The following is a 14,156-nucleotide window of genomic DNA, read 5'->3' on the forward strand; positions in this document are numbered from 1 at the left end:
TCTTCTTTATAACTTGTGTATAATATATTTGTCAGCGTTCTCACTAAATAACTACAGTATGTTCTTCTTTATATCTTGTATATAATATGTTGGTGAGCGTTCTAACTAAAGAGCTACAGTAAGTTCTTCTTTACATCTTGTGAAATATATGTTGGTCACCGTTCTCACTAAATACATACAGTATTTTCTTCATACCCTTCGTATAATGTGTTGGTCTGCGTTATCACTAATTAGCTACAGTTAGGTCTTTTTCATAACTTGTGTATAATATGTTGGTGAGCGTTCTCACTAAATAGTGGCAGTAATTTCTTCTTTATAACTTGTGTATAATATCTTGGTCAGCGTTCACACTAAATAGCGGAAGTAAGATGTTTTTTATAACTTGTGTATAATATGTTTGTCTGCGTTCTCACTAAATAGCTACAGAAAGTTCTTTATACCTTGTGTATAACGTGTTGGTCAGCGTTATCACTAATTAGCTACAGTTAGGTCTTTTTCATAACTTGTGTATAATATGTTTGTCAGCGTTTTCACTAAATAACTACAGTATGTTCTTCTTTATATCTTGTGTATAATATGTTGGTTAGCGTTCTCACTAAAGAGCTACAGTAAATTCATCTCCATAACTTGTGTATAATATGTTGGTCATCGTTCTCACTAAATAACTGCAGTTACGTCTTCTTCATAATTTGTGTATAATGTGTTGGTCAACGTTCTCACTAAAGAGCTACAGGAAGTTCTTTATATCTTGTGTATAATATGTTGGTCAGCGTTCTCACTAAATAGCTACAGTAAGTTCTTCTTTATAACATCATTATAGTATGTTGGTCAGCGTTCTCACTAAATAGCGGCAGTAAGATGTTCTTTATAACTTGTGTATAATATGTTGGTCAGCGTTCTAACTAAATAGCAGCAGTAATTTCTTCTTTATAACTTGTCTATAATATCTTGGTCAGCGTTCACACTAAATAGCGGTAGTAAGTTCTTCTTTATAACTTGTGTGTAGTATGTTGTTTAGCGTTCTCACAAAATAGCGGTTGTAAGATTTTCTTTATATCCTGTGTATAACATGTTGGTTAGCGTTCTCACTAAATAGCTACAGTCAGTTCTTCTTTATATCTTGTGAAATATATGTTGGTCAGCGTTCTCACCAAATAGCTGCAGTTGGTTTTTCTTTATAAGTTGTGTATAATATGTTGGTCATCGTTCTCACTAAATAACTACAGTAAGTTCTTCTTCATAACTTGGGTATAGTATGTTGGTCAGCGTTCTCACTAAATAGCTACAGTAAGTTCTTCCTTATAACTTGTGTAAAGAATGTTTGTGATCGTTGTCACTAAATAGCGGCAGTGAGTTCTTCTTTATAACTTGTGAATAATATGTTGGTAAGTTCTTCTTTATAACTTGTGAATAATATGTTGGTCAGCGTTCTGACTAAAGAGCTACAGTGAGTTTTTCTTTATAATTATGTATAATATGTTGGTCAGCGTTCACACTAAATAGCTGCAGTTAGTTCTTCTTTATAAGTTGTGAATAATATGTTGGTCAGCGTTCTCACTAAATAGCTACAGTGAGTTCTTCTTTATAACTTGTGTATAATATGTTGGTCAGAGTTCTCACTAAAGAACTACAGTAAGTTCTTCTTTATAACTTGTGTATAATTTGTTGGTCAGCATTATCATTAAATAGCGGCAGTAAGTCCTTCTTCATAGCTTGTGTATAATATGTTGGTCAACGTTCTCACTAAATAGCTGCAGTGAGTTCTTCTTTATAACTTGTGAATAATATGTTGGTCAGCGTTCTCACTAAATAGCTACAGTAAGGCCTTCGTCATAACTTGTGTATAGTATGTTGGTCAGTGTTCTCACTAAATAGCTACAGTAAGTTCTTTATACCTTTCGTATAATGTGTTGGTCTGCGTTCTCACTAAATAGCTACAGTAAGTTCTTCTTTATAACATCATTATAGGATGTTAGTCAGCGTTCTCACTAAATAGCGGCAGTAAGATGTTCTTTATAACTTGTGTATAATATGTTGGTCAGCGTTCTCACTAAATAGCGGCACTAATTTCTTCTTTATAACTTGTCTATAATATCTTGGTTAGCGTTCACACTAAATAGCTGTAGTAAGTTCTTCTTTATAACTTGTGTATAGTATGTTGGTCAGCGTTCTCACCAAATAGGTACAGTAAGTTCTTTATAAGTTGTGTATAATATGTTAGTCAGCGTTCTCACTAAATTGCTGCAGTAAGTTCTTCTCATTTGTTGAGAAAATGTATTATTGTCCACATTTTATGATGGTGTAAGATAATTGGATATAACTAGGTCAGTGGTTAATTCCGTTTGTTTAATATGTGTAAAACCGAACATAATAAACAGGACACTAATGAGCACCTAGTGAAACACCTGCTAAGTTCTTTGTACTATAGATGTAAGTAACGTTGTGTCTGAGGATTATTTAAAGATCAAAGGTTGATCACAATAACGTCGAATCTGTTCACGAAAGTTTCCTTACTCTTGGTGCTTGAGCCGCACGTGCCACAAAACAATGAAACGTTTCTAATCTGGGGTGGAATACGTGTTTACCTTGACCTGCACTTATACCAGTAACAGTAATGGGCATTAGATCGAACAAGCAAGTTTCATTTTAGAGAAACAGATTAAAAAGAACGTAGGTTGTTAACAGAACTACTTGTAATAATAAGTAGCAGCGAATAGCCGTCAAAAATGACTGACCATCCCTATTACATAGTTTACCCAAACCTCACTGGTCATAACTAAGTTAAATAAATATATTTTGTGAAATCATAGAATAATTATTGGTAAAAGTCACTTAGATTAACAACTTCTGTAACGTATACAAACCAGCACGTTTTGGTAACACTACATTTCAACAGTAGCTTTCATGTTATGTCGCTTAGCAACAAAAGTATAACCTAATATTGTTGTTAGTTTATGTACTGAAAGTTTAAAGTTAAATGTGTAGACAACAAAACTGGAAAACATTTGTTGATTCTTTAGTTTAGAGTCTCCGTTGGTTAAAAACGTTGGTGATATAACAGAATTTAACTTAATTCAGAAACGAATTAAGTTTAAAATTCAATCAGTATACTTTAATGATAACTTATATATACATGGTTCTATGTGATCTCACATTACGTCTATAGGCTTTTTGTATCAACACTCACTACACTTATAAGGTTTCACGGCATCCCCTTCTTCCTTTCACAGTCTTCTTGAACATCTATGACTAAAATCGTAATGAACAAACAGTATTCGAACTATTCAATTTGGACAAAGGCATTATAGCTTTGATGAGTCTCCAATTTCAAAAAATCAAGCATCTCGTGACGTGACACACACTGGCTTTTATACAGGTTAGGTTTTCCGAGTCAGTCAAGACAGATATTCCTGTAAAACTGCCGCTGTTTATCATCTCGTTTCTAATATTTGTTCTTATCTAAAATGTGTATAGTTGTCATCTATGGCTCCTTACATATATCTTGTTATTTGCAAAGTTGGGATCTAACGTGTCAATACATAGGAAACGTGGGTCAGTTTAAATTCAACTGACGCATTAGCTAAATGAGGTGAGGTCTTACAGTGGACGATGATATAGGATATTGGCTTGGTTTGGAATTTGCGCAAAGCTACACGAGGGCTATCTGTGCTAGCCGTCCCTAATTTAGCAGTGTAAGACTAGAAGGAAGGCAGCTAGTCATCACTACCCACTGCCAGCTCTTGGGCTACTCTTTTACAAATGAATAGTGGTATTGACCATCACATAATAATGCCCCAAGCATGTTTGGTGTGACGGGGATTCGAACTCGCGAACCTCGGATTACGAGTCTAGTGCCTTAACCACCTCGCCATGCCGGCCCTCTATGGACGATCAGCGTCATCTAATTAGTAATGTAGTGTTATCGAAGGTCCGACACAGTAAATGATCGATAGCGTAAATTATAGGCGTCCATAATAAAAATAGAATTTTTTGAACGTGTCATGAAATCCTCAGTCACTAGTTTTGGGGTAAGTAAAAAACAAAATAGAACTAAAATATTATGATACAAATTTTCCCAAACAAATTGTGAAGGTTAATAAACGATATTTTTAAAACAAAAACCTGTTGTAAATGAAAATCATATTAAAATTTATTTTGTTTTATTTATTATTAAAACTAAACCGAAGAACAAAACGTTGAGATGTAACTTAGTGAAGAACCATTGTTCATAATGAGGGAATATACAGATTTTAACTAAACCGATGAACGTAACGTTGAGATGTAACTTAGTGAAGAACCATTGTTCATAATGATGGAATATACAGATTTTAACTAAACCGATGAACATAACGTTGAGATGTAACTTAGTGAAGAACCATTGTTCATAATGACGGAATATAGAGATTTTAACTAAACCGATGAACATAACGTTGAGATGTAACTTAGTGAAGAACCATTGTTCATAATGACGGAATATAGAGATTTTAACTGAACCGATGAACGTAACGTTGAGATGTAACTTAGTGAAGAACCATTTTTCATAATGACGTTCAACATTACGGAAACTACTAAGAAAGATCCGGAACAATGAACATAGTTATTTCCTACAGAAGAATGATGTTGAACAAACGTTCGTTAACAGGAAAACACTGTGAGAATAGTAAATAAGTTAAGGAAATGAAGGTTGTTTCGAAAAAAAAAACTGTTGCTTATGTACGCAGCCAGGTGTTGTATCAACAGTGGAAAGAAAAATCTACGCCATGCTCACTGGTCAGTAATCCAGTTCTAATTTATAATGTTTTGATGGATGTTAAGAGCCGACACAATGGAGTTGTGAATATGTTGTCTAGAGCACGCCAATAAATGATTTGGCTGAAGTCGAGCTAGTTTCTTATGTTTGTTATCCTGAACGCCCTCGTTGTAAAATTCTATTGGGTGTTGTTTTACGGCTCTACTTTGTTCAGTTTCTTTATATCACGTTCCTTCTAAGCTAGGACAATTGAACCACGTTTAGAAACACCACACAAGTCCGTCTTTCGAGAGAAACGCCCCCCCCCCCGCAACTGTAAACAAAATAGCCAGAGTTCCTGAAACAGTCAATCTACACAGACACAGAACCATGCATTGAAGTACCCCCCCCTTCCTCGAGGGGTGACATTTCCTCTTTGTCCGGGATCACAAACAAGATTCACCGATCACGAAGAAAGCGTTTTATGTCTTCTTGTCAAAGAATCAAACCTTCGGTAAATGACTTGGTGAAAGAAACCAAGAAAAAAAATGTTATTTTCAGGAAAGTTATTATGTGATAGGGTTATAAACTTATAACTGGGGTTTGGCTCTTCGGGTCGACGGCTAACGACCGAGCTTTTGGCACGTCAAGTTAGACTAAAGACAATTTGAGTGCTAAAGTAATTGATTAACGGCAGAGAGCCAATACCTGACAGGTCAAAAGCACGGCGCTAAACTGTCTGACAACGCATGCTCGACGCCATGAACAAGGGTTTAGTATCAAATAAGAATAGGGTTTTTGTAAAATCAGGAAACACACTCTGACGTCAGAAATTTGAAACTTAAATTTTAGTGTAAGAAATATATTTAATTGTTTATATTTTTAAATTCCTTTTGTCATTTAACTTCATATCAGAAATTTTATTTTCTCAGTAACCAACCTCCATCTTTGTCGGATAAAACTCACAATGTAGATATTTCTAGCTAAATAAAAGCCTGACGCGGAAATTCATTAACGCTGTAAGTAAGTTGTCTTATTGTTATTATTACGATCTTTACCCATTTTTATTAGCTTCCGTTTGTTATAATTTGTTGATATAGGAGATGATGTATTTTGTTTCAGGAGAAAAGCCCTACAGATGTCACTGGCCCGAGTGCCAGTGGCGATTCGCTCGTTCTGACGAACTCACACGACACTATCGTAAACACACTGGAGCTAAGCCTTTTAAGTGTAAAGTATGTGAGCGTTCCTTCGCCAGATCTGATCACCTTGCCTTGCACATGAAGCGACACCTACCGAAAACCAAATGATGTCTTATCTATTCAATGGAATAACAGCGCATTATATTGAAACCAGACGAGGTATTCTTATTTGAAAGACGTCACAAAACTATAACCAATCACCAGCGATCATGAAATTAAGAATTACATTTTTTTATGAATTCACAGCTGCCTTGAAGTAGTAACTCTGAGATATTTTGATGAAACAATTTCTATTTTTTTTACCTCTGAAACGGAAAAATGTATTGATGCCATGCAGTTATTGTTATTATTATTATATGAGTTTGGAAAAATATATTTCGTATTAAACGTGCCATCTTGGTTGACATTAAGATATCACACACAACAGTGCCGTGAAAGTAAAGTGCCATTATTTTAACATACTTAATGTCATTCATTATACTTAATTTTTTGGGTTGTATCTGGTTACTTGACCTGTGACCTGTGATTTTCAATACTATTTTTAAGTCCTGTTGTAGTCTGTACTTTTCTTTTTATTATTTTCGATTGTTTGTATATATATTTTTATGTGAGAACTACGCTTGTAAATGGTTTGTTTACTTTACAGTTTTATAAATTTTTATATGTATATCTTTTCTTCTTATTAATGTTACTGTCGATTGAATTGGTCTCATTAGTTGGCTTAGAACATTTTCAAATTACATTACTATATCACAGATACACCTGCTTCTGTATCTTATAGCTTACAATATATTAAATTTACATTACTATATCAATGACACACCTGGTTTTGTATCTTATAGCTTTCAACATCTTAAGGTTACATTACTATATAACGGATATACCTGGTTCTGTATCTTATAGCTTACAACATCTTAAAGTTAACTTGTAACTTGTTAAAGTTACACTGCTATATTACAGATACACCTGGTTCTCTATCTCACAGCTGAGTGAAGCATTCAGGCTTATACAAGTATCTTGTGATTTAAGTTTCTGTTGAAAACAATAATATTCATATAAAATCTGTATGAAACTAAAGCAAATAGGAATTATTTGTTGTGGCAATTAACACTTTTTGATGTTGCAAAGAGAAATCTAAGGATAAACTATGATTTCAGACATGTTACTTCAATTTATGTTACATATAACCAACGACCCTGGTGTTGAAACGCTTAAGTTAACATTTTTTATCGAGTGCAAAAGACAGCAATAAAAACAAAACATTTCTTATATCTTTGCAAGTTTTGCAAAACTCAGGATAGTAATTAACCCTTTATACGGTTTTCAGGCCTACACGTGTCATTGAGTTATACTTAGGTTAAAAAAGTTACACTTAATGACATTTCAAATCATATTGAACTCAAAATTATAATTAAAACATTCATTTCACTGTTAAAGCACTTCGTCGTGTGTGACGTAGAAAATTTTAGATTTTTGAATACTTTCAAAGAAGCCCTTTCTGTGGATCATCCACCATGGTAAGAACAATTTTAAATTTAATCCAAATATAACCTATTTGTTAAATTTTGTCTACATTATTACCCTATTTTTGAGAACGCCAACATTACTATTAACCAAATATATCCAGTAGACTATGTTAATATTTAAAGATAGGTACAGGATCTAAGCCTTAAAAACACTGATGTTTACATACACGTAACTCCCCACGTCAAATTAGTTATAAATGAGGTATTCTGAACTAAGCCTTAAAATGCCATTATTAATTTATTTAGACATATTTTACTTTTTCATAATAAAAAATATGTTTACAACAACAGAAATTAACGATGAAATGATACAGTCAAGACTAATATTCCATGTGTTTGGAATAATTTAATGAAGTTGTGCCTAATTACTAGAGTTAGATCTATGAACTTACTGGGTTTGCTTCACTTGATGTTTAAGCCTAACGTATCCTTTTCAGTGACCCAGGCATGGCCTAGTGGTCACCGTGCTGGACTGTGATTCCGAGGATCCACGGTCTGCGACCCACTACTGCGGAATCTCTGGGATCTTGGGTGTGTCGTAACATAATGACGGTTAAATTCTACTGTTCCATTAGAGTAGCCCAAGTGTTAGCAGGGGGTGCTGTTGACTAACTGCTTTTCCTCTAGTCTATAAGCACAAATTTTGCTTGTATAGCCCTTGTTTAGCTTTGCACGAACATTCGTAACAAACAACCCTGTTCACACGTTATAGTTATAAAATGGATATCTCGTGTATTGTATAAACTTTAAAATATATTTTCAAACGTTATGAACTATGTAAATAGATATGACATGTTTTATATTTTTCTAACACAGTGCCTTTAACGTACGAATGTCAACATGGTGATATCTGGTGGTTGTGTAAGATTTCGTTACTATAAATACTAGTATCTTCAGTGTGATATAATAAACTGCATTTTGTAATGTCAAACGCTTGAGATATATCTTTTTATACTTGAACAATAAAAATATTTGTATGTGAAGCAATGAAACATTAGAATTGACAAACTGAATGTTTACATTTTCATTCTATCAAAATGGTAATAATCCTTTTCGGATTTAATTAATAGATCATACTTAAAAATAATCCTATCTGGATTTAATTAATAGATCATACCTGAAAATAATCCTTTCTGGATTTAATTAATAGATCATACCTGAATATAATCCTATCTAGATTTAATTAATAGATCATACCTGAATATAATCCTTACTGGTTTAAATTAATAGATCATACCTGAAAATTCTGTCTCTGGAAATGTAAGTTATTCTTGAGGAGATTCTAAACAATTAAAGTTAAATCGAAAGTTTCCAGGAAGTAGCATATTACAACAACAACTTAACATTATAAATGTTGACAAGTAAACAATTATTAATAAATACAAGTAATCTAAATATTACAACAACAACTTAACATTATAACTGTTGACAAGTAAACAATTATTAATAAATACAAGTAATCTAAATATTACAACAACAACTTAACATTATAACTGTTGACAAGTAAACAATTATTAATAAATACAAGTAATCTAAATATTACAACAACAACTTAACATTATAACTGTTGACAAGTAAACAATTGTTAATAAGTACAAGTTATCTAAATATTACAACAACAACTTAACATTATAACTGTTGACAAGTAAACAATTGTTAATAAGTACAAGTTATCTAAATATTACAACAACAACTTAACATTATAACTGTTGACAAGTAAACAATTATTAATAAATACAAGTAATCTAAATATTACAACAACAACTTAACATTATAACTGTTGACAAGTAAACAATTATTAATAAATACAAGTAATCTAAATATTACAACAACAACTTAACATTATAACTGTTGACAAGTAAATAATTATAAATAAGTACAAGTAATCTAAATATTACAACAACGACTTAACATTATAACTGTTGAGAAGTAAACAATTATTAATAAGTACAAGTTATCTAAATATTACAACAACAACTTAACATTATAACTGTTGACAAGTAAACAATTATAAATAAGTACAAGTAATCTAAATATTACAACAACGACTTAACATTATAACTGTTGACAAGTAAACAATTATTAATAAGTACAAGTAATCTAAATGTTACAACAACAACTTAACATTATAACTGTTGACAAGTAAACAATTATTAATTAGTACAAGTAATCTAAATATTACAACAACAACTTAACATTATAACTGTTGACAAGTAAACAATTATAAATAAGTACAAGTAATCTAAATATTACAACAACAACTTAACATTATAACTGTTGACAAGTAAACAATTATTAATAAGTACAAGTAATCTAAATATTACAACAACAACTTAACATTATAACTGTTGACAAGTAAACAATTATTAATAAGTACAAGTAATCTAAATATTACAACAACAACTTAACATTATAACTGTTGACAAGTAAACAATTGTTAATAAATACAAGTAATCTAAATATTACAACAACAACTTAACATTATAACTGTTGACAAGTAAACAATTATTAATAAGTACAAGTAATCTAAATATTACAACAACAACTTAACATTATAACTGTTGACAAGTAAACAATTGTTAATAAGTACAAGTAATCTAAATATTACAACAACAACTTAACATTATAACTGTTGACAAGTAAACAATTATTAATAAGTACAAGTAATCTAAATATTACAACAACAACTTAACATTATAACTGTTGACAAGTAAACAATTGTTAATAAGTACAAGTAATCTAAATATTACAACAACAACTTAACATTATAACTGTTGACAAGTAAACAATTATTAATAAGTACAAATAATCTAAATATTACAACAACAACTTAACATTATAACTGTTGACAAGTAAACAATTGTTAATAAGTACAAGTAATCTAAATATTACAACAACAACTTAACATTATAACTGTTGACAAGTAAACAATTATTAATAAGTACAAGTAATCTAAATATTACAACAACAACTTAACATTATAACTGTTGACAAGTAAACAATTGTTAATAAGTACAAGTAATCTAAATATTACAACAACAACTTAACATTATAACTGTTGACAAGTAAACAATTGTTAATAAGTACAAGTAATCTAAATATTACAACAACAACTTAACATTATAACTGTTGACAAGTAAACAATTGTTAATAAGTACAAGTAATCTAAATATTACAACAACAACTTAACATTATAACTGTTGACAAGTAAACAATTGTTAATAAGTACAAGTAATCTAAATATTACAACAACAACTTAACATTATAACTGTTGACAAGTAAACAATTATTAATAAGTACAAGTAATCTAAATATTACAACAACAACTTAACATTATAACTGTTGACAAGTAAACAATTGTTAATAAGTACAAGTAATCTAAATATTACAACAACAACTTAACATTATAACTGTTGACAAGTAAACAATTATTAATAAGTACAAGTAATCTAAATATTACAACAACAACTTAACATTATAACTGTTGACAAGTAAACAATTATTAATAATAAGTACAAGTAATCTAAATATTACAACAACAACTTAACATTATAACTGTTGACAAGTAAACAATTGTTAATAAGTACAAGTAATCTAAATATTACAACAACAACTTAACATTATAACTGTTGACAAGTAAACAATTATTAATAAGTACAAGTAATCTAAATATTACAACAACAACTTAACATTATAACTGTTGACAAGTAAACAATTATTAATAAGTACAAGTAATCTAAATATTACAACAACAACTTAACATTATAACTGTTGACAAGTAAACAATTATTAATAAGTTTCAACTAATCTAAATATTACAACAACAGCTTAACATTATAACTGTTGTCAAGTAAACAATTGTTAATAAGTACAAGTAATCTAAATATTACAACAACAACTTAACATTATAACTGTTGACAAGTAAACAATTATTAATAAGTACAAGTAATCTAAATATTACAACAACAACTTAACATTATAACTGTTGACAAGTAAACAATTATTAATAATAAGTACAAGTAATCTAAATATTACAACAACAACTTAACATTATAACTGTTGACAAGTAAACAATTGTTAATAAGTACAAGTAATCTAAATATTACAACAACAACTTAACATTATAACTGTTGACAAGTAAACAATTATTAATAAGTACAAGTAATCTAAATATTACAACAACAACTTAACATTATAACTGTTGACAAGTAAACAATTATTAATAAGTACAAGTAATCTAAATATTACAACAACAACTTAACATTATAACTGTTGACAAGTAAACAATTATTAATAAGTTTCAACTAATCTAAATATTACAACAACAGCTTAACATTATAACTGTTGTCAAGTAAACAATTGTTAATAAGTACAAGTTATCTAAATATTACAACAACAACTTAACATTATAACTGTTGACAAGTAAACAATTATTAATAAGTACAAGTAATCTAAATATTACAACAACAACTTAACATTATAACTGTTGTCAAGTAAACAATTGTTAATAAGTACAAGTAATCTAAATATTACAACAACAACTTAACATTATAACTGTTGACAAGTAAACAATTATTAATAATAAGTACAAGTAATCTAAATATTACAACAACAACTTAACATTATAACTGTTGACAAGTAAACAATTATTAATAATAAGTACAAGTAATCTAAATATTACAACAACAACTTAACATTATAACTGTTGACAAGTAAACAATTGTTAATAAGTACAAGTAATCTAAATATTACAACAACAACTTAACATTATAACTGTTGACAAGTAATCAATTATTAATAAGTACAAGTAATCTAAATATTACAACAACAACTTAACATTATAACTGTTGACAAGTAAACAATTATTAATAAGTTTCAACTAATCTAAATATTACAACAACAGCTTAACATTATAACTGTTGACAAGTAAACAATTATTAATAAATACAAGTAATGTAAATATTACAACAACAACTTAACATTATAACAGCTGACAAGTAAACAATTGTTAATAAGTACAAGTTATCTAAATCCAAATATTAAAACAACAACTTAACATTATAACTGTTGACAAGTAAACAATCTTACTCAAAATATACTCTTAACAACAACTTATCTTTATATCAGTTTACAAGTAAACGATTTTAATCAAAATATACCCTTAAAAACAGGTTATATTGATTTACATAACTCAGTAACAGTTCCCATATTATTTACCTTATCTTACAGAGAAAATACAAACAGCACGAGATTACACAAAGAAGCATTGTTCCAACCGGACTTTATGTTGGAAATACAACTTGGTACACGGACGAGACGTATTCATAAATTACAGTAGTAACCATCAAGGACATACATAGTGAGAGAAAAGTTAGGCTTAAAGCACACACACACGCCTATCCAGCGTGTACAGAATGGAGAGGTTTATAAACTGTTATACAAACCAAGAAGAGAAGGTGCCGAGTTACTGGACTTTAATTCGATTACTTTACTAGTTGTCTTATGTTGGTTTCAAGCCGTGTCTTCTACTGCAACCACAACAAGATATCCTGCTTTATATCATGGGTTGTATTTTCTACCTTGTCCAACAATATAACACAACAGAACCAGATTCTAATAAAGCAAGAAATAGCAAAAGAACCCACTAAAATTTAAATCAAACAAAACTGGATTAATTTCTCGCACAAAACAAATACAACAAGAACCAAAGTGCGGAAAAATAAAAACAAATTGTCATGAAAACTGAACAATTTTCAACACAGAATGATTTAAACTGACTGAATATTACATTGATTTCATAATAATAAAATATATATAGTTTGAGAAGAACATAGCAACATATGGGGACACACTTTTTTACTGCTTTCGTTTATCAAACGCGATCTTCGTCCTTCGTATTTCCAATATAAAACCAGTTGTTAAAACACACTAAGGTGTTATGTCCTACTTTAAAACAAGCTGTTAACACACGTCAAGTTGTATTTCCAACATAAAAACCAGTTGTTAAAACACACTAAGGTGTTATGTCCTACTTTAAGACCAGCTGTTAAGACGCATCAAGTTGTATTTCCAACATAAAAACCAGTTGTTAAGACACACTAAGGTGTTATTTGCTACTTAAAGACCAGCTGTTAACACACATCAAGTTGTATTTCCAACATAAAAACCAGTTGTTAACACACATCAAGTTGTATTTTCAACTTAAAAACCAGTTGTTAAGACATACTAAGGTGTTATTTCCTACTTAAAGACCAGCTGTTAAGACACATCAAGTTGTATTTCTAACATAAAAACCGGTTGTTAAGACACACTAAGGTGTTATTTCCTTCTTAAAGACCAGCTGTTAAGACACATCAAGCTCCATTTCCAACATCTGGAACACAGTTTCTTGGTGTTTCAGATACTGCCTCGAGAATTGTATATATTTTTTGAAAGAAAATAAAGACAATATGGAAGAGAAATGAAGTGAAATTGAATAAGATAATATCACGTCAACAATGTAAACAAGTTGTTATCTAGATTTTAAGATAATATCACGTCAACAATGTGAACAAGTTGTTGTTATCTGGATTTTAAAGATAATATCACGTCAACAATGTAAACAAGTGGTTGTTATCTAGATTTTAAAGATAATATCACGTCAACAATGTAAACAAGTTGTTGTTATCTAGATTTTAAAGATAATATCACGTCAACAAT

At 30.2% G+C, this 14,156-nt stretch overlaps 1 protein-coding gene across 2 annotated transcripts in view; it reads left to right on the top strand.

The window, feature by feature from the left end:
- Positions 1 to 8,440, top strand: part of LOC143228628 (uncharacterized) — a 142,564-nt gene extending 134,124 nt beyond the window's left edge. For both annotated transcript variants that reach the window (XM_076459857.1, XM_076459856.1), the window contains exon 4: positions 5,852 to 8,440. In XM_076459857.1, coding sequence (XP_076315972.1) covers positions 5,852 to 6,039 — 188 coding nt within the window. In that variant the 3' untranslated portion in view covers positions 6,040 to 8,440. The remainder of the gene's footprint in view (positions 1 to 5,851) is intronic.
- Positions 8,441 to 14,156: the final 5,716 nt, after the last annotated feature.

This window comes from Tachypleus tridentatus, chromosome 10 (genome assembly GCF_004210375.1).
Source record: "Tachypleus tridentatus isolate NWPU-2018 chromosome 10, ASM421037v1, whole genome shotgun sequence".
NCBI classification, from domain to species: Eukaryota; Metazoa; Arthropoda; class Merostomata; order Xiphosura; family Limulidae; genus Tachypleus; species Tachypleus tridentatus.